Source organism: Neltuma alba, unplaced genomic scaffold (assembly GCF_004799145.2).
Source record: "Neltuma alba isolate B1F8T4 unplaced genomic scaffold, ASM479914v2 tig00012965_pilon, whole genome shotgun sequence".
Lineage (NCBI taxonomy): Eukaryota > Viridiplantae > Streptophyta > Magnoliopsida > Fabales > Fabaceae > Neltuma > Neltuma alba.
The window spans coordinates 24,075-46,102 of record NW_021637324.1 but is presented as its reverse complement, the minus strand read 5'-3'; the positions used below and the strand labels follow the sequence as shown (position 1 = coordinate 46,102).

At 32.5% G+C, this 22,028-nt stretch overlaps 3 protein-coding genes across 4 annotated transcripts; 2 read left to right on the top strand and 1 right to left on the bottom strand.

Annotated features, from left to right (window-relative positions):
* The first annotated feature begins 1,358 nt into the window (after positions 1–1,358).
* LOC114733113 (structure-specific endonuclease subunit slx1-like) lies at positions 1,359–4,924 on the top strand. Of its 2 annotated transcripts, XR_003739049.1 has the most exons (4): positions 1,359–1,653; positions 2,731–2,849; positions 3,494–3,600; positions 4,474–4,924. XR_003739049.1 is itself a non-coding variant. In XM_028920516.1 (3 exons), exons 1-3 carry the CDS (start codon positions 1,424–1,426, stop codon positions 4,653–4,655), a joined length of 519 nt encoding a protein of 172 aa, XP_028776349.1. In that variant the 5' UTR covers positions 1,359–1,423; the 3' UTR covers positions 4,656–4,924. The 2 variants fall into 2 exon arrangements, 1 of the variants encoding a protein (XP_028776349.1); XM_028920516.1 differs by lacking the exon at positions 2,731–2,849.
* A 1,297-nt stretch (positions 4,925–6,221) lies between these two features.
* LOC114733111 (acyl-CoA--sterol O-acyltransferase 1-like) lies at positions 6,222–7,869 on the bottom strand. Its single transcript, XM_028920512.1, has one exon. It carries the CDS (start codon positions 7,430–7,432, stop codon positions 6,272–6,274), a length of 1,161 nt encoding a protein of 386 aa, XP_028776345.1. The 5' UTR covers positions 7,433–7,869; the 3' UTR covers positions 6,222–6,271.
* A 3,417-nt stretch (positions 7,870–11,286) lies between these two features.
* On the top strand, positions 11,287–13,296 carry LOC114733110 (serine/threonine-protein kinase-like protein At3g51990). Its single transcript, XM_028920511.1, has one exon. The coding sequence runs from the start codon at positions 11,400–11,402 to the stop codon at positions 12,873–12,875; it is 1,476 nt and encodes a 491-aa protein (XP_028776344.1). The 5' UTR covers positions 11,287–11,399; the 3' UTR covers positions 12,876–13,296.
* Positions 13,297–22,028: the final 8,732 nt, after the last annotated feature.

The following is a 22,028-nucleotide window of genomic DNA, read 5'->3' as shown; positions in this document are numbered from 1 at the left end:
ATAAAAAAGTTTATGTGCTTTCAAACACCCTTTTAATCGATTGCATTAGAAGAATTAAATTTTTCTTTGTTCCGTTCAATGTCAATATATCTGTGAAAAACACTAAGGCAAGTCATCAATAGTTATTTATACTCCTCCTCTCTTCTCTCGTCCACAGCATATAATCTTTTTTTCTTTTAAAAAAAAAACGTTTTTGGGGGCATTTTTACACTTTCTTCTTTCTTGGACCTCCTCTATTTATGGGCAAGGATAATGCGGGGCACACTACTGCTTGTCTGATGTAGGGAACTTTAAAACTTAAAAGTGGCCTGTTGTTGTTTCTGTCTATTTAATACCCACGCCACTGGGCATTGGCCAGGCATGACAAGTACGTTTGGCTTTTCTAAGTTTCATTTGTCTTGGTGCAACTGAATTTATGAACTTTAATTTCATGAAACTCAATCATTAGTTTTTATATTTTTAAAAAATTATATATTTTATGAGGTGTTAAAATTTTAAATGGTTACAATTATAGAGATTGAACTGCAATAAGTTAAATGATTGAATAATACAAAATCAAAACTTAACAACCACAATGTAAAAATCAAAACATTAATTTTTCTTTATAATTTTGTTTTGTGCTATGGCACAATACCCATGCTTCTCAATCAATGTTCCCCTTTAAGATTGAGGGGGTGTTTGGATAAGATCAAAACCATGGTTTCAGAAGTGCTTTTACGGTATACGAAGCAAATATGTGGAGGAGATTGTCTCGATTTGCGGAAAAGTGCTTCTGAAAAGTGATTTTAAGGGCATCCAAACACTCCCTGAATGAAAGAAACCTGAAAAATAAGTTTTTTTTTTTTTAAAATTATAGTACTTATTATGAAATGGAGGGAGTAAATGTTTTTTCTTTACAAAGTACAAGGGTTTTTTTTTTTTTAACTCTTATCATTAGATGAGATGTTGAGTATTGTTAACTCACAAAATCATTCAATGTCATTATAATATTTAATATAAAATATAAATCACTTCTTAAAAATGAATTGTAAAATTTGTGAGAAAAAGTGTGATTATAAAAAAATTATGACAAGTGAACAAGTAGAGATTTTCTTTGGAAAAATTCTTAAAAAATATCTCTTGACTTTCAAAGCTCTAAATTAGGCTTATTTATTATATTTTGATAGTTTAACAGCAATTAACTACTTTTGAAAAGTAAATGATAATTTTTGTAAGAATTATTATTTGAGATTTTGAAATTAAAGAGACTTTTTGTTTTGGGGGGCTATTTTTCTTCAGTGCAAATTTCCAGTAATTTTTCCTAATTTTTAGCAGAGCAATGGAGGCGCCAAGCCGTCAACGAACAAGGTGAAGGACAATAACGACAACAATTTTCCCATTCTTTGAAACGGGAAAGCTAACCCGTTTAAGGTAGTTGATCTGTATGATGAGAGCGTTGTCTAATACATTTCGCTCTGTTAAGCACCCAATTGCTAACCCTAATTCGCCCAAATTTTCTTCCCCATCTTCATCATCCTCATCATCTCCTGTTTCGAATTCACTTCCCGAATTGAGGCTTAATTCCAAATCATGCTCTTGGTGTGTTTATCTCATCATTGCCACTAGTCCCCCCATCAAAACCTATGTTGGTGTCACGACTAATTTCACTCGCCGGTATGTTAAATATCAAGTCTTCTGATTTCATGATGTTTTGAGCTATTTGACAAATGATTTTTGTGCTCAATGTGCATTTAGCTTGGATTTCTCGAGGTTCAATGGGCATAGTATTATTTTCATAAATTATAATTATATTAGGCTTCATGAATTCAGCACACAAGTATTGTTGAGTATATCTGAGATGAAATGGATCGTGCTTGAATGAGCACGTTTTGTCTACCTGGTAATCAGATTATTTCTGGGGCTTAGAATCCGTATGAAGAATTTAGGTGTGAAGTGCTGATTCCATGAAATAACTATTTTTGGTTTGAGTTGGCAAAGAATGGTTGTAGAAGAATACAATGCCTTTTTGATGGAACTTGTAACTTTTATAGGATATATGTGGCATGCTTAAAAATTATGTTTCGTTATGGAAACAGCAGTTTTTGACACCAATAAAGCTGTCTGTTTCAATTGGGAATTGGGGATAGACATACATGCACATCTCCTTATCAATATTTAAAATTTTGTACATTTGGAAGTTGTATATACTTGCTGTTTTCGAGTAGTTGGTTTGATTTTAATTTTAACGATTCATCCAAAAATTAAGAAACTTCTATGGTTATTTGTGGTCTTGATTACTTGGAGCAATTCTTACTACTTAGTACTTACTAGCTGCTCTAAATTTTATTTTTACAAGTTCATTTTTTTTTCCTAGCTCGTGCCAACCAGTGTGATACTGATATTTCTGAACCTTTTGCCAAGTTTTATAGTAGCTCCTATGTTCTTGGAAACAGCCACCAAATACAGTGTATTTTCCCCATGCTTGTTGACATAGTTAATTACTTAATATATCAGGTTGTTTGTTGCTGAAAAATATGGATGGAGCTTTGTGTGCTGAAGAAAATTCTTCATCTAGAACAAGTATCCCTAGAGATTATAAAGCCAAGATCTAGCCAGGATCCATTGTTCACCTATGTTACAATCAACCATAACCACTTACTTTAGCAAATGGACTGAGAATGATCGAGAGCCTACATTTTGCCAGTGAGATCCCTGGAAGTGACTCGTTTGCACTGTTTAATAACATTGCAGGAGAGCAAAGAATACAGGACTGGCAAATTTAGTTAGCACTGAAGAGTGCAGGGCATATAATCTGCAATGCTGCCCTGTTGCCAATGGAACCTGAGTACCAAGATTAGCTAATGTCATTAGTAAGTTTGCACTGGATTATTAACATTGCATGTCAAGTGAAAACTGTTTGTTAAGTCATGCATAGGGATTGTCAAAAATGCAAAATTTAGGGAACAGAAGCAGATGCAAAATGGTACAGAGGATAAAAAGTTCATTAATACTGAAAGGGGATGAGCAAACAAGAGCAACGACTTAATGCTGAAGGAAGACTAGTTCAGAATCATCAAAGATGCTTTTGGTGCATAATACATAATTATGATGGAATTGAGGTTCTCTCTTTCTGCTTCTCACCAGAAGTGGAAGCTTTGAATTGTTAGACTGACTTTTGCTTCTGTGATTAGGATATCGAATTTGGTATCTACATAAGAATATACTTATAGGGTGCAAAAGCTATCCTTTTACATGTTACTCCAGCTGTCAGCAAGTCAATTCAGCTGATTAAAAGTGAATTAATACTTTCCTGTATGGCATTGATAGACTGCTGTTTTTTTTTTTTAATTAATTTTTTAAAAATTGTGTAGCTAATGCCTAATTCTGCTTTCTTCTCAATTTTTAGAATTTTGAAATGACATCACAGTTCAGCTCAAAAAAAAAGAAATGACATCAAAGTATGTCATGGATTTCAAGAAATATATATTTGATGTACATATCTTAATGGATGTAGTTTGAAGCAACATAATGGTGAAATCAAAGGGGGTGCAAAAGCATCCCGTGCCGGCAGGCCATGGATCTGTGCATGCATCATTTGTGGTTTTACAGACAGAAGTGAAGGTATATATCTAGTTTGCTTTTTCATTTTTATTTGCATCTAATTACGTGTTCTGGAGAAAAGAAAATGTTGATTTGCTGCTTACCTTGAAGCTTATATAAAAACTTTCGATGATCAAGAATGCTGATAGCTATAGTAGTTATTTATTAATTGTAAAATCCATACTTTCTTAATATTCTTGAGAAGAATGAGATGAATGCTATTCAGTTGCTTTTAGCATGTTCATCCCATTGGCTTTTGTCACTGATCAACGTGAACTCCAGTTGTCACATTTGAAAACGAAAGCGGAGAGCAAATTTGTCTGATTTTACTTTTCTATTCTTTCGGTGTTAAAATTCTAATCATGCAATATGTTTGGTGAACTTCAATGATGTGGTAACTTTGCTGAAGGGAATATTTCCGAGTTTCATACATCATGCAACCCTCAATCTTATGCTAGATGATAACCATGAATTGATTCATTTTGAGCTTTGACAAAAATTTCCAGTGACCTAATATTTTTAGTCATGTTGATAGCTCTATTAATCATCTAAACATTCATTTGTAATGAAGTTCTTTTAATATTGCTTTTAATTGTTCGCATTTCCAGTAAAAGCATAACGAGTAGATGTTTTTAGACGCTCTGCATCACATGCTTAAATGTTTCAGAAAATTCCTTAATGCATGCTAGTATATTCATCGAAAACCGGATAATACCTTGGAAAATTTCAACTGAGTCAGGTCCTTTCTGAAATCTCTAGTCCCGCTATTTTGAGATATTCAAACTCAAGATATTATTGTCGTATTTTATGTTTAACCTCTGTATAATTTGCAGCATTCAATATAATTCTTTTTTTTTTTTTTGGTTGAATATTTTGTTGTTTCCCCCATTTTAGCTTGTATGTTTGAATCAAAATGGAAAGCTTCGTCAAGAAAAGTTCCCCGGAAAAGGGAAAATAAGCAGATTGATGATTCATCACTTGCATTGCTGCAGCAGAGACAGGAAGCTCTAAACAGAGTGAAAAGTTCACTTGATTGCAATCACTTGCAAATCAACTGGCATTTGAATCCATTGTGATTCACCGTCCAAGATTTTTAGTGACGTGCCTAACGAATTATTTAATTGCAATCTGTCCAAATGCCAAGGACAAAGGACACGACTCCAAATATTTCAAGTGCAGTTGTACCATATAAATTAAAGGGTTCTTGTAAACTAAAAATAAATATCATTTTCCCTCATTTTTATCTTGCTCCCATTTTCTTTTTTTCCGACTTCTCTCCTTACCCATAGAGCACTGTAAAGAGACATGTTACTGCTAAAGAGACAGGAAGATCGTGAATTTACAACAAGAAGTCTTATTCCACTCCTAGCTGGATTATCCTCTCATGTCATTGTATTATGTCACTAACCAACCTTTTAGACAAAACACCCTACCCTAATTTTCAAAAAGGCATAAAGTGAAAAGACTGGATGCATTGATTATGACTTCATATGCGGCCTAACTAACCTCTAATCCTCCTTAGCTTCAAAACAAGATCTATTCGTTCCATTCCTCCGGTGGGGCATCACAGCTGCAAGCGACATGCCATGCAGATCAGCACGCTTGCTTCAAGTAGTGCCGGCTTTCACTTCAGTGTCCACTGACTTGAAAGGAATGCCAAGTCCCTTTCATCAATTGAACATAGGTCGGGAAGCATTTGAAAATAAGAGGTAATGATTGTGGTTAAGATTAAAAAAATATGTTAAAAAGGTATTTAGTATGAGCGATTACTTGCTACTTAGAATTGGGTTAATCTATATATATGGGATTTGAGAGTACTATGGGGCTAATCTAATTTAGATGGAGAGGTTAGTTTGCCTGCCAACATTCACTGTCCAATGAAACCAAGTATAAATTTTGGTTAAATGATGATGATATCCTCCCCCGTTATCGATAGAAAAGCTACTTAATTAATTCAATTAATTTGTTTATATCATTAGTTAATTATAATAAATATTTTTTTAAAATATTTTATATGTTAGTTAAATTAATTTGACAAAAAATAATAAATATATTCCCTCTTTCTTTCTTTTTTTAATAAGGAACAATCTCTCTTATAGTTTTGTATCTGAATATAAGAAGTAAATCCTTTTTGCCTGAAATTGTAAACTTATCTTTTCATTTTTTTCCCCCCATTAAATATATGCAATTATTATATCTCTGCAATAAATTTTTATTCATTATGTCTCATATCCTTTTTTATGAATAAGTTTATAATTGGAATATTTATCAATTAATATTTTAAATAATGTGATTTTAGTAATTGGCGACAATGTGAACTGATCGTTTATAATAAGAATAAAGTATAACCCCCTATTCAATTTACTTGTCGATGTCTACCTGTAATTACCTTTTTTGGTTCAAATATAAATTTTTTTTGGCCAATGTTAAGAATTTTTTCCTAACACATGCACTTGCTATATTTTTTTTACTGAAGGTTGAAATTCACAACCTCACATTTAAAAAAATTTCAAAAAAATTTGGTATCAGTACATTAAGAACCCCAGGAAATTTTTTTAAAGTAAAAATTAACATTGTTACATAATAAGTTTATATTAATCAGAAAATTAATTTTATTACTATAAGGGAAAATTTTGTTTCTAATCAAAATGCTTCCAACAGCGAACCGAACTAGGCTTGATGGCTCGATGCGTCAAAGCGGGAACGCGTGACTCGCATTCTTAACAAACGCGCCCAAGGCTGCGTACTCCTCAAACGCCCTTACGTCCACCTTACACCGTACAAACTCCGGCAAGAACAGCCAGAAGCTGGTGGACATAACAAAAACTACGGTCAACGGTCCCGACACTGCCCTCGGCAACAGCCACCTTCCGTTCACCGCCTTTTTTAGCGCAATCTCCACCATCAAACATAATCCATGGAGGAGGAAGAACCACGTCATCCTGAACGACGGCTTAACCCGTCCTATGTAATACATCATCAACTCGTGCATCACCCCCGAAACCACAAACGTCCCCATGACCGCCGGAAGGGGCGCCCACTTTGGGCCGGCGATACGCGTGACGACGTCGAGGGTAGGTTCGTATACGGTCGGTCGCAGGATCCTTGTCACCATAAGGTTCCATCTCCTACTCCAGAAGTCTTGTAGAGACGATGAGAGAAATGGATTGTTGAACTGTGGCTCCAGCTCCATACCCAGAACAGCTCGAGCCATGGCTGCGGCTACGGCTAGGCTGAGCTCAAGTAGAAAGTAAATGTGCAAAGCGTATAAACCCAAGATGAAATTTGGGTGAATGAGATCACTGTAGTCATAGATCTTCACCATAATGGCCACAAGTATAGCCTTTATGGGATACTGTAAAGGGGTTATATACGATTTTCTGGCGATTGTGGAATTAGGGTATGTTTCAGTCTGGGATATTTTGGGTTCCTGGGGATTAAGGTTTTCGTTTATCCCACTTTGTTTGGATAGTTTCGAGGCCAATTTTGATCGGATCTGGGAAATTTTGGATTTGTGTTGTGGAATCATCTTGATGGGAAGGCAAGCGAGAAGCACGAAACGTCCCAAGGAGATGAAGGATGAGTGGTCGGAGCTGAGAGGACCTTTAGCAAAAGCGAAGAGCAAGAGTTTGAAGTTGGCGAGCCAGGAGACGAAGAAACCAGTGATGCCTGAGAAATGTACAGAGGAAATGCTGAGAGGGAGGAAGAAGAAGAGGAAGATGATGGGAAGCACGCAGATAAGTCTTATTGAGCCTTTTGGGACAATTTTGCCGATCCAATAGCAATAGCACAAAGATATGCATACTGTGAACCATACCTTACCAAGTTTCATGATCTCATTCACACCATCCATAATTGCTCAAAGCAATACAATGTCTAGTTTGTCTGATCTTAGGATGAATGATCTCTGCAATTTTTTATATTGATAGGGGGAGGAATACTGAGATAGAATATTATAATGAAATGAAAGGCAGAGGGACTTGCATTTTTTCCAACCACTTGTTAGACTTTTGATGTAGACTTGACTGTGTTAATTGGAAAGACCACATTAAAAGTTGCAGACCACCCGGTGGATTTGACCAAAATCCACCCACCCACCCATCCAAACAAAGAATTGATCAAAGTACTTCCTGCAAATGCTGAGAAAGTTCTAGTTTTGCGTTGAGGAGAAAATTTCAGTCCTGACAAATTTTGCAAGAATATCTTGGCCCTTCAAGAAAGGGAATGAAAAGAGTATGAACACACAAGGATCAAGTTCTTTTTACTGTTTCCAGATTCCTCCGTAGATATATAGGTGAAGGCCATTGACAGAGATCATAGAGTTTCAATATGGATAGATTATTCTGATTCCCTTGATGCATTATTCAACAGGTTTGTGATGAAACTATGGCGGCAAACACAGTTCCTTCCTTCCTTGCAGTGATCTCTGTCTGCTCTGGTTATTTCTGGAAAAGGATCAGCATCTGTGGCTCAGAGCATGGTAAAAATAAGGGAGGGGAAGAAAGCGTTGGAATGAAACTTCCTGTTAGTGTGTTGTGTTTGTGTAAAAAGTGGAGGAGAATGACTGAATTCTCCCCCCTCCCCTTTTGGGTTATTGATTTTCTAACATTATCCACCCTATATTTAGTTTTTTCCCCTTTTTGGTTTGGGGTGATTCCTATATTCAATTCTTCCCCCAAAAATTGCATTATCAATAAATGAGCTCATGGCTTCGGTAATTTTCAATATAATTCAAATATACATGTTATCTCTTGGATGTAGATTCATGCATTGGGAAATAACTTTTGCCTTCTTCTCCGATTATTGTTTTTTTGGGGCCAATCCAACGGACCCATTATCTTTTTGGGGATCATTTTCTAATTATGGGCCTAAATATAAGATCCACTATATGTCTATAACTGTTTTTTCAGATTCTCTGTGTCAAGTATCAGACCATGGTTTCCCCAATTTTTGCATCGGATAGGTCTAATACTTCAGATGAGCAGTAAAAAACAAGAGTTTGATAATATGGGCCGGGCTGGCCCGGTCTTTATGGGCTGGAAATTAGGGATGTTAGATGCCAGTTTGCTCTTATTTTGGTTTTAGTCTCCTAAATTTCAAACTATAGGTTTTGGTTCATCAAGTTTCTTTTTATTAATAAAGCCCTATAATTGAATTATAATTAAATAAAAATTTGAACCATTTTGTCCTTTGAGGGATCAAAACCTGTGGTTTGAAATTTGATAGATCAAAACTAAAATGAAAACAAACTTAAAGAATCAAAATTTGTATTAACCCAATTTTATATAATGCATGGGAAGTACTTTTATGAAATATAAAGTTCATAAAGAGATATATTATCCATAAAATGTGAACAAAGTAATGCATGTAAAAGTATGTCTAACTTTTTTCAATGGTTTTTTTTTTAAAAATCATTATGAAAGCAAGATTCCCCAATCTGGAGTGCAATACAAAGAATTGAGAGTGACTGGTCATAGTTCTTACACATCCCACATTCATTCTTATCTTCTTCAAACAAACATGAGTGGATCTCAAGAATTACATCTTCCAACAAACATACCAAACTCAAAGGGGCAAAAAGTAGAATTAGTGCAAGGCTGTTGATAATAAAATTTAGAAAAAAAATTTAATAACTACGCTCCTTAAATGAATATAAACATTTTCACAGAAAAATGAGGTATTTGGACAAATTCAAGAAAAATCAGGTATTTGGACAAATTCGAGGCAACCACACAAAAATACAAGGGGCCAGCAACAGACAGAATGGGTTGGCTCAAAGGTGGCGGGCCCTCAGTCAAGGTGAAAAGAGGTGGCGGGCCCAAAATGGGCAAATTTCCAGCAAGCTTGGGGGAGGTGGTCCGGTTGACTTACACTTTTAACATATTTCATACAGATAAAAAAAACTTAAAATATACTAACTCTTAATTAAAATATAATAGCTTTTTAAATTTACTCCTATTTAATATACAAACCTTTCAAAAAAAAAAAGCTATCTAATAAAGGATGAAATAGTACATTTATGTTAAAAATTTAATAAAGTAACTTATAAATAGAATAAAAAAAATCCTCTCTCTATCCTATAAATAGGATTAGAGAAGTATTGGATTACATCTATCTAATTTGAAATTTTCAAAACAAGAAAGAATTCCATTTTTTTACATAAAAATTTATAATTATTGTTATAAAGTTGAGAATTTAGGCAATAAATTGATATGTAATTAGATATTTCAGTTGAGGTAAATTTTTGAGAACACTGTGTTGTGTGTTGACTTAATGATCCCAATCAGGTATGAGGTAAGGAAGGTTTTTTTTTTAAAAATAAATTGGTCTTTTGAATTTATGTAGGAACTTTTTATCTTATATTCCAGGACAAGGTGGATTACATATCTTTATCTATTGTAGTATTATATAGAAGTCAATAAGCCACATTAACTATTGCTTATGAATATTTGTGATAGATTTTATTCTTATTTAAAAAATATTTTTCTTTAATATTCTTCTCCACTTTCTGCAAATCTTAATGAAGATCTCATCAACATGACAATAGATGTTTTTGGAAACATTTTTTTTTGTCTGAAGGCAACATTAACAAAAAAGACAATAACAGAAAAAGAAACTAGAATTTTGTAAATGCTAAACAAAGAATGGTAACAAAAATTTGTTGTCATTTGTAAATTCAGACTTGTCAATACAAAATAAAGTTGTGTTACCAAATATGATTTGAAATTTGTAATTTTCAGCTTCTTTTTCTATCATTCTCCTGTACATCTCTAAAATAAGAATGCTTTTAGAGTTGATTTTTATATTTTAATTTGATTTTAAAAAGTAGTATGGTAAAAGCGTTTAGTGTGCGTGTGTATAAGTAACAAATTTTTTTTTTAAAATGAAGAATGAAATGAAAAGCAGGCAAAGAATATGATTCTCCTCCTCATTCTCAAGCCACGATTTCTACTTATAATTTAATAAAATTTGAAGATCAATTTTTTTTTGTGGAAATGTAAGGAAAGAGAATGTCCAGTAAAAGCTTAATACTCAAAGTTTCAGGAATTTAAAAAATTGGTTAAGTGTGTTATTTATAAAAAGTATATATTAGTTTTTAAAAATATTCTATTTAGTCATTTGTATTAGAAATACCTATGGATAGAAATCTCTTAATAAGTGAAACTAATTAGGATAATTTGGAAAGAATATTATAAATTAAAGGGACAAAATAGATTAAATTCTTACATTTATAATTAGTACAAACTTCTTGATAACTCTTACGTTTAGGTTTGAAGGAAGTACTTATAAAAATGGGTTATTAATTTATTTTCCTTATAATATTTTTAACAGATTATTTTCATTAAAACATACATTTCGAAATAATGTAACAATAAAAAATAGATTTATGGTCTAAAAACTTGAAAGATTAATTTCTCCAAAGCAAGGTTATAAAAAAGGAGTAAAAGCAAAAGAGAAGGACATAGAACAGAAGAAGAAAAGTAATAAAATCAAATTAAACTTTGACCAGAATTAGAAAGACATTTATCCAGACATTACGCAAGACAGTACAAAGCTTCAATCTTTTTTTTTTTTTTTCCTTGTTTATTTTTTAGTTTATGTATTATGGTCTTCATCCTCGTGATTTCTTCGTAGACGTGGGCTCAGGGAACTCCCTCCCCCCCTCTCTCTCATCTCCTTCTTCTTCCTCAGACACCCCCCCCCCCCCCCATAAATGCCCTTCACCGTCCCCTCATCTCCATCTTCATCTGATTCACGTCCTTCCCACCTTCTCTTCGCTTTCACTTCTGTTTCCTCGAACCGCTGACCAGTAATCTTTGATGGGGTACTTCTCCTGCAGAGCTGAATCTGCCGTTTCAACCTCCAATTCTGTATCCCCATCTTCCTCTTCTAAACCCTCCTCTGCTCAAAAACCTGAGAAGCCCATCAAGATCCAACAGTTTGATTACAGTGACCTCGAGGCCGCCACTAATGGCTTCTCCGACCGAAAGCTCCTAGGCAAAGGTAGCCATGGCTATGTCTACAAAGCCGTTCTTCGAGGCCGTCCTGTCGCCGTCAAGAGGCCTTCGAGAGCTTACGGTGCTGTTCTTCGACGACCCAGTTCGTTCTCTTCTTCGTCGGCGCCGGAGATTACGAACGAGGTGGACAACGAGATCGACATCTTGTCGAAAATTCAGAGCCCGAGATTGGTCAATTTGGTGGGTTTCTCGAACGATTCGAAAGATAGACTTCTGGTTGTGGAGTTTATGAGCAATGGAACCCTCTACGATGTTCTTCATTCTTCTGCACGACCACCCAATTGGGGTCGGAGAATTCGATTGGCTCTGCAAACTGCTAAGGCCATCGATACCCTCCATTCCTCAACCCCACCTGTAATTCACCGAGACATCAAATCTGCAAATGTTCTAATAGATCGCAACTTCAATGCTCGATTGGGAGATTTTGGATTAGCCCTGCGAGGCCATGAAGATGATTATAGACTCAGGTCTACTCCTCCAGCAGGTACTATGGGGTATCTTGATCCTTGTTATGTGACCCCAGATAACTTGAGTACAAAAACTGATGTGTTTAGTTTTGGGATTTTGCTGTTAGAGATAATTAGTGGTAGAAAAGCCATTGATATTACATACTCACCACCTTCCATTGTGGATTGGGCCATTCCTCTCATAAAGAAAGGAAAGTTATTGGCTGTTTATGATCCAAGGATATCACCTCCTAAGGATCCAGTTGTTAGGAAGCAATTGGCTGTGATTGCTGCAAAATGTGTAAGGTCTTGCAGAGAAAGAAGGCCTTCAATGAAGGAAATAGTTGCTTGGCTTACTGGATTGTGTAAACTGGTACCTCTTCATTCTTGGAATGGTTTTAACAATCCCTGTATGATGATTGAGACTGTGGGACGTCCAATTGAAGCCAGAAGTGCCCATATGACTCCAAGACAAGACGGAGGTTTAGAAGGTGGAAATTTTGAAGCTTTAGATGCTAGATTATCTAAATCTGCAAATAGATATTCAAGGAGAGTGTATTCTGATCTGGGGTTCAGAAGCAACTTGATGGAACTTATGACTAACCCTGAGGAACCAGATAAGTCTGGTTATAGAGTTTCCAGCTCAAGGTTTGGTAGTGGAAGATATTTCACAAGAGGCATAAATCTCTACAGAGCTTGTGGTACAGATAAAGATGCTTTTGGTTTGAGTGAAGGCCAGATTGTTGGTGATGGGAGCTCAAATTTGTGTCCAAAACAAGAAGGTAATTCTGGATCAGATTTGAATTCTCAGACAGCTGAAGCTAATTCCTAGTTGATTGCGGAAAGATCTGGTTGATTTTTTTGGAGTGTTGCTTAGAGTTGTTAGCTTTCCTTGCTTGCACATAACAGCCATATGCAGATTTGTTGGTATGGAAGCTTATTGTTTTGTGGGTTTCAGAAATGACCTATTCATTGTTCATTTGGTATGTTTTGGGATTGAAGGGCACATTGCTGATGTCCCCTTAAGCTGTTCTATAAACCTTGTTAGGTGTTTTTGTTTCTTTTTTCTCTTTTTGTTTTTGGTTTCTTTTTTCTTTGAATCATCAAAAAAAAACAGAACAAAAGGACGTGTTTGAGAACAAGTGCTGCAGAACTGTAAAAATTCATATTTCTGCTTGTTTATGGAATCTCTTGTTTGTAGCCCAAAATTCAAATAAAATTTCAGTAAAGGGATTTATGTGCTCTTACTCGAAGGTTTTTGTTTTTCCTATTGTTGATTATCAATTCATTACTCCATCTTCTGCTGTCCATGGTTATGACAAACTTTTAGGCTTCTTGTGATTCTAGATAAAAAAATTATTACAAAGTAATAACAACAGAATTATTTCATCAAAGAACATAAATTACGCCTAGGTTACATAAAACTCAAACTTGTGACCTAAGCTGAGCTTCATTAATTAAATATAGTGTTAATGGTTTGAACTTTGAATTCATCCTACACTAATCATTTTAAATCTTAAGTCCAAGGAATATTCTTGTTCCAGAATGTCTTAAACTTTGATTGAACTAAAAATAGTTTTTGTTACACGCAAGTCACATCACAAATGTCAACATTACATGTCCATAATTTTATCAAAAAAAAAAAAAAGGAAAGAAAAGAATCTAATGTCTGTAAACTAAAACAAGACTAAACTCTATTTCCCATATAAAAACCTGAATTAGTCATTAATCATCAAGCTTAGATTCCTCACATGATCAGCATAATCCACACAATTCGTCAAACCCCACATGATATGTACATTGGGTTAATTATTGATCAATTTGATGACAGATGGTTTTATTTCAAAACCAGCCAAGTGCTTTCTAATTAACATGAAAAAAGCAAATATTTTTCAGAAAGTGAGGTTTAGAAGAATGGGGCAACCTGGCCATATGATAATGATTTATAATAAGCCCAAAGAGAAAGCGACAAGAGATTTAAGAGCTCCATTTCCACATTAATGGACCCCATTGAGTGGATAGCAAAGTTTGTAATCGTCATGTTGTGTGAGCTAAGAATAATATATTTTCTTTTGCAGTATCAGAGACACTAAGCAAAGCAGAGAAACAATATTATAATGATGAAGTTCGCTTTGGTACACTAAGAAGGAACAGTACAATGCCCTGGTGCTTTGTGTCTGTTTCTTTGTTCTCACGTCACGTGCCAATTTCCTCACATTAGTTTCAAACCCCTGCAAACTGGAAGCTGGAAAGTTGCATATTAGACATTATCTTCGGCTTTTTTCTTTTCAAATAATAAATTATATAACACATAAAAAAGAAAAAAAATTTATCACCAAACTTCTTAATCGATTAATCATTATGTAAAGTGAGGTTAATTAACACTTCATCTGTTGTTTATAAGATCCAAATAATCAAATTGTATGATTTAAAAAAATTGTTAAAATTAGTTAAAAATAATAAACACATAAAAATATTTTTTAATATACTCTTATTTATAAGTGGGTAAATGAGGGGAAATAATGATAAGAAAAATGATAAAAAAGAATGTATGAGAAAAATTAATCAAAGATAAAATTAGTTAAGATGTACTCAATATAACACCTTTTTGGGGCCATCCATAAAACACCAAAGTGGATCTTATAGAAAGGATGGAAGGGGTATAATTTTGCATAATGAGTCCAAGTTAGTTGAAGACAAATCAATTTAAGTCACGTTAATTGATATTATTTTATTTAATTAATAAATTTTAAAAGTTGGCCATTTGGCCTATTAGGCATTAGCTGGCTAATTAACAGGGTCTTCTTAAATGCTAATATGACACAAAGCGAGGTTGGTAACCAATATTTATTCCTCATATTAGACAACCATATCTTTACAATATCATATTATATGTGTTCGCCGAAAAAAAAAAAATCATATTGCATATATTATATAAAAAATATTGTTTATTGGTTTTTCTTATTTCTTTTATTGTGTTAGTTTCATGTTCATCATTGCAAGTCTCAAACCAACCTTTTCATAATGAATCTTAACAGTTACTCAAAATATTACTTCAATTATTTCCATAATAGCAACTTGATTAACTAATATGCGGAAAATCATGTTTAAGTTACATGAAAAAAAATCAATGTTAATTAATCACAGATTGTATCTTCACAAGCCAGGATTTTTTCTTTTAATTAACTAATAATAATTTAGGCATAACATTATCTGAGCTGGACTTTAATTTCATCACCATATGAGTAACCTTTTTCTCCTTTGAAAAGGAAAATAATACATAAGAAGAACAAAATTGACACTTGCTTACCTGAATATATATTCACATAAGTTTTAAACAAGAATTTTACTTGAAAATAAAGGATCAAACATTAAATATTCAAGAGTCTTAAAGAAGCAACCTTGATCCAAAATCAAAATTCGGTTTAAAATGAAATTAAAAAAATCAGAGCCTTTTTTCTTTAGAATATATAGGACCCTTCTAGCTGCAAAAGTTGGTGAAAAAGGTAACAAAACTTTTTCAAGCAAACTTTATTATCCATTTGTTTATTTTTCTTTCTTTGTTACTTTTAATATTTTCTTACCTCACCAATAGGCATAGTTTATCCATAAAAATCAACAATTAGAAGGGTAATGCAAGAGTACTCTTAAATGTTCTTACCCACCACTTTAATAAGAATATTATCACTTAATTTTTTGAACAAACTTTTAAATGAAAAATCATGATAATTTTAATGCATTTTATTTTTTATTCTTATTCCATTTGTATATTAAATATAACACATAATTTATTTTCCTAATTCTTATAGTGGCATTGAATTGGTAAGGTGGATCTAGACCTACCTTTTGGTGAAATGTTCATTCATATAATTTCACCTCTTTTAGGGACCATTTCTCATTATGGTTATATATTTTTTGGTGCATCAACCACCTAATTGGCCTCTTTTCCCCTTCTCTTTTTTTGTGGCATGAAAATTGAGATATATAATACATTTGTTATCATAAATATAACATAAATTGTACAGAGAATCACATTACTCCATGAATTATAAACAATGTTATTCTTCTCAAGTTTTATATAAGTTGTTTTTCTCTTATTCAAATCTTTCTCCACAAATTTTATTGGGTTCCATGTTACCAAGTCCGGTTCTAAATATAAATATTTCATCAGGAGTTATTATATGAGTCCACTGTATTGAATTATATATTTTTTTATTTGATCAAAAGTTTCTCTTTATGAGATTTAGAGAGCAGAGGATTTTTGTCTCTCCCAATAAATATGTTTCCTATTATTTGAACTTGTGTTCTTCTTTTTATAAGGATGAAGTTGCACACCATCTCAACCAACAGTTTGCCGGTAGAATTATATATTTTTTTATTAAGTTTAAAATGATGTTGTTTTGGGTTAAAAAAAATAATAGTGTATCATATTTATACTTTAATAATTATATTATGTTGGATTATATGTAGTTTATACATTAATTACCATTCCATTTGCTTGTATATTAATACATTTTTATTTAAATATTACTATTTTTAGGATTATATATAAGGGTAATTAATCTGTAAGTCCTTGTAATTTTAACCGATTTTGAATCAGGTCTTATAGTTTTATTTCTTTTTATCAGGTTATTATACTTTCACATATTTTTAATTAGGTCTTTGTATTTTTTTTTTATATCAAGTCTTTATAAGTTCACCTTATTTTTAATTAAGTCTCTGAACTTTTTACTCTTTATTTTATGAATTCTAATAATACTATTCTATAATCATAAAATAGTATATATTATTTAATATTAGTTTATAAACAATAATATTATAAAAATAATGAATTATTATAATAATTTTATTTTTTGCTAGCAAGAAAATATTAATTGTTCTAAAAAATTTTCCTGAATTATTTAATTATATTACTTATATTAATTTAATTTCATTATTAATATTTTATATTTCAGTAATATATTTAATTAAGTTTATATTTAATTAATAAATAAAAATTAAAACAATGTGGACCTGATTAAAAATTTAAGAAAATTATAAAGACTTTGTAAAAAAAAAAATGCAAGGACTTAATTAAAAACATGTGAAAGAATAAAGACCTATAAAAATAAAAATAAAAACTATAAAGACCTGATTTAAAATTGATTGAAATTACAAGGATTTGTAGATTAATTAAGTCTATATATAAATATCTTCATATATTTTAATTAGACAACATTACATTAGACATAATTAAATCGACCCTTTTCAGCTATAACTAAACTATTGACCTTGAATCAACCTTCATTGTGCTAATAGTGGTGTAATGGACTTGGTCAAATCATGGGCAACTTGTTCTATTAATCTTATTATTAAAACATTTGACATCTACCAAAACAGGGCAGGATTAGCAATAGTCTACACTTCACCTTCAGAATATTAAATTAATCAATCGATTAATATTAAAAGTAAACAATCTTGACATGACAAGACACCACACGAAAATCCAATGAATGCGCCTAAAAATGCTCTTTCCTTGTTAATTAATTGCCCCAAAGTGGAATAATACATCTTCCAATCCCATCATGCTTTTAGCATTCATAATCTAATAATTAATTAATTAATAAAGCACAATCCAGCGCAAACCCCAAAAACTTTTTGGTTTGTTTGTATGAAAGTCAAATTATAATTTTAAAAATAATTTAATGACATATGAGTAAGTAGGTATGTTGAACGATTTTATCTTGATGTATATAAAAATATTTTTTTAAAATGTTTTTAAAGTAAACGAAACACATGCTTAAGAGCTTTATATGAACTCGTTTGATTGTGGGAAACAAATTCAACAGGATAATAGGAAAAGAAAGAAGAACTTCAAGAAGTTTCAGTTGTCGCATAAACAAATGTGATATTGTTTAATGCTTTTCTAATTCTAAATATAAGATCCTTTTTATAGTGTAAATTATACTACAAAAAGGATCTTATATTTAAGATCGGAAGAATATTCTTAATTATATTTAAATGGAGTAATTTGGTTAGAAGTTAATTAAAAATACTCTCTATAAGCCTATTATTTTCTTTCAAAATTTAAGAAAAATGAGGTAAAACTAATTAAATGTCAATTTAATTTTTTCATTCTTCCAAAACAACTCATTTATTTGGTGGAGAGATATAAGGAAGACAAAAAGTCACTGTTTACCAACAAGATTGAGTTTAATAGAAAAAACTAATTCTTCACGGCGTAATGAATTAAGATTCAAATTCTCACTAAGAAAAATATCCCTATAAAATAGGGATTTGCATTGGGTGCTCATCAGGATCTGGACCGTCCAGATCCGATCTGGACCGTCCAGATCCGATCTGGACGGTCCAGATTTTATTTTATTTTTATTTTTTATTTTTTAAAAATAATTATTTTAATAGGTATAGAATAAAAAATAAAGATAATCTCTTAACTACCATGCTTTTAAAAAATAATTTTTTCTATTTTAAAATAATTATTTAAAAATATTAAATATGGACCGTCCAGATTAGATCTGAACGGTCCAGATTTCTCATCACTTGATGAGCACCGGGTGCTCATCAAGTGATGAGCACCGAATGTAGGCCCATAAAATAGTCATTACTCTAAGTTAAGAGTGAAAAAGACGAGATTTTTGAGAATGTCATAATATTTTATTAAATCTGCGCGTGGCTTTTTATTAAAGTACGTTAGGTAAATCTCATAAATAGGATTGAAATAAGTATATTATAACCAATAGGGTTGGGTCTAGCAGAAGGGGCTAGTCTCTCACAATGTGACGAATCAAGGTTCAAATCCCTACTGAGAGAGGTGCTCACATTTAGTGCCCGACAGTGCCTCAAATAGGATTGCCTCCAATAGAAAGATACATATGTTTTAGCAAAAAAAAAAAAAGATTATATCATAATTAAACATATGTCTATTGACTCAAAAATTGTATCGGTTGTGCTTATTTGGAATGACAACGAGATACTTTCAAAATAACTTTTCAATCATAACTTATGAAATACAATTTATGTACGTGAGAATAATTTTGTTTCGCCTTACATGAATAATTAAATATGCTTATAAACACTTAATATAACCATAACAGTCCTCATACCTCACCTCGTGGTACAAATCTAAAAGGCCACAAATGAGAGAACACATTAATTATCCTAAACTTGTTTATGTTTATTTTAATTCATATTCTTATTAATCACACAACAACTCAAAAGATAAAGAAATATTATTAATTTCTTCATGTTACTTTCAAGTTTGATGCACCATTTATAAAAAATATAAATAGACATATACAGAATTTATGAAACAATTACTTAAAATTACATTTATAGAAGCACTCCTTCCCATCTGATTCGTTTGATGAGAGGGAAACATAATTTGGATGGCACTTTTGAATAATTCAAAACCAACATTTATTCTTCTTACAATTTTTTTTCTACTAGACACGTGTATCTTTCTATCGGAAGCAATTTTATTCTAAGCGTTATCAAGTATTAAATGTGAGCATCTGTCTTAACAGAAATTCAAATTTTAATTTATTATATTATGATATATTAGTCTTTTCTGCTAAATTCAAACTGAGTGATATCCTTATTACAGATTAACACAACAGTGAATAAAACAAATAACATGACAATGTTACATCTCCAGCTGTTGGAGGAGCTAACCTTCTTAGTGGAAAAGAATCTCTTTTTTTCTTCAGAGGTTATTGACTTATTTCATAGTGAGTCCGAAATTTAAGTTTGAAAGGGATTTGACAGGGAGAGAAGGGGTGATTGGTGGAAACCAAAAGTAGGTTTGGTACAGACAAAGTGGAAACAAGCATCGAGGAAAAAGAAGACAAACAAGAAGAGGATGGATGTCCAACGTGGCGTCGTTTTTTCTAACTGAAACAGAAACTGAAAGAAGAAAAAGTGTCTTTTACTGTGTATCAGTAAGCGAGCATTTCTATATTCCCTTTCCTTTCCGCGGATTACGGCTTTTCAGCCATTGGAGAAACTTCCTTTCCTTCGTTCCTCTTGTTCATGCATCTCACTCTTCCTTTGAATTTTTGAAGCCTTATGTGCACTAGGCAGCATACTGCAATGAAATCACACTAGCTATGGAGGGATCAGAATCCTCTCAGAATCTCTGTTTTCCCCTTTCCTCTCGTAATCTCATCTGCAAAAAAGAATGACTTAGATTTGATAATTTTTAAAATTATCCTTATTTAAATCGGAATTATCCACTTCTTATCTAAAGGTGGAGATGGGATTTTGAGAAAATGACAATATAAAGAAATTTTGACAGAATTTAGATTCATTATTAAACCTGTCAGGCATACAACATGTAGTACTCCCTTTGGTTCAAGATATAAAAAGTTAGTTAAGTTTTCTCATAACAAAGAGAATGCTAGTTAAACCATTAAATTTGTTTCAAATTGTTAAAAATTACCTATTTTATCCTTTTTAAAAATGTATTGAAAAATTTTCTTCCATCTCTCCTACATTTTTCCCTATAACAAGAATTAAAAGCGGAAACTTATTATTAATTACTCAACTTCTTATATTGTGGAGCGGAGGGAGTATTTAAATAAAGTGAGAGTGATTAAGTCAAAATTTTTTTCTTTAAGTGAAGACCACTCTCACTATTAACATGCATAAAAAATTTAAATATCTTCGGACAGAGATGAATACCACAACTATGGAACAGAAGGATTTTTTTTTTTTTTTTGGTTTGCTTTTATTGGCAAAGCCAAGAAAATAAGGTCAAAAGGCACTAATTACATGGAGAGCCACTTTCTTTGTGCCTGTACCTCAAAATGGCATCTTTTTCTCTTCCAATTATGAATTCAATCCACTTTCAAAGATCTTGTAATGTGAATCCATATCACTCTCGAGTTTTGCACCCTATGTTTTTATTATAAATCAGACAAATTTTATTGAAGCTATTTCTTTTTAAAAAATTCATCAGTGATCTTCTATAATTTTATTGACCAGTTTCTTCATTTTGGTGATATGGGCAATTTTAAATTGCAAATAAAGACAATCATTCGTCCATAACATTATAATAATTAAAGGTATTTACTTGTCATCAAAGCCTTCACTAAGTCTGCAATTATCATTTTCTCTGGAATTTGTAATTTTTTTTTTTGGCCGACAAAGTCTGAAGAACAACGTTGTGCATGGGCACCTGCACCCACACCTACATGCACCCCACTCAGTAACTAGAATCCGATGAATATAATGCCTTTGCCATCACTTGTAAACATGTTTTACATAAGTCAAAACAAACTCTTTTTACATACTCATCTCATATTTTGTAAATCACAAGTAAAAAACTACTTATAAATCACTCTTAACGGGCCCTAAATCGTTTACAGATTTTTGCCAGTTTCCCTTCCATTTAGAACTGGAGTCTGGAAATCATCATTCGGCTAAATGTAACTGTACAAATCCACTCTAGCTCATATAATCCATGAATTAATAAGAAAGTTGCAAGTTACTGTGATATGACCAAATCATAATTAAAGAATAAAGTGAAAAAAATAAAATTCAAGGCAGAATTTAAGTCCTCTAAAATTAAAGTTCCTCTAGAGGGAAAACATAACAGAGTATGAGCATATAATATATATGAAACTCACTCTCTTTCTACTCATCCTTTTTCTGTAATAATTCATACGTTTATAATTTGAAAAGGAAAAATAAATAAATAAAAATCTTAGTGACACTTGTTGATGTGGCTTTCTAGATTGAACGGATACATAATTGTCAACGGCAACGGTAAACCCAAGACGGGGGGGGCATCATGTAGGTAGACTTTGCAGTGCCCTCGCTTTATCCGTATTTTAAATCAACAATGGGTTTATGGCCACCAAAAGCAGACTTTCCTTCCAACATTTGTTAAACTGTTAACCCAGTCAGCTTTTCCATCAGTCTAGGCTTTTCGGACACCATGAACTGGCAAACAGATATTCATTCCAGCCTCTAAACACTCCATAAC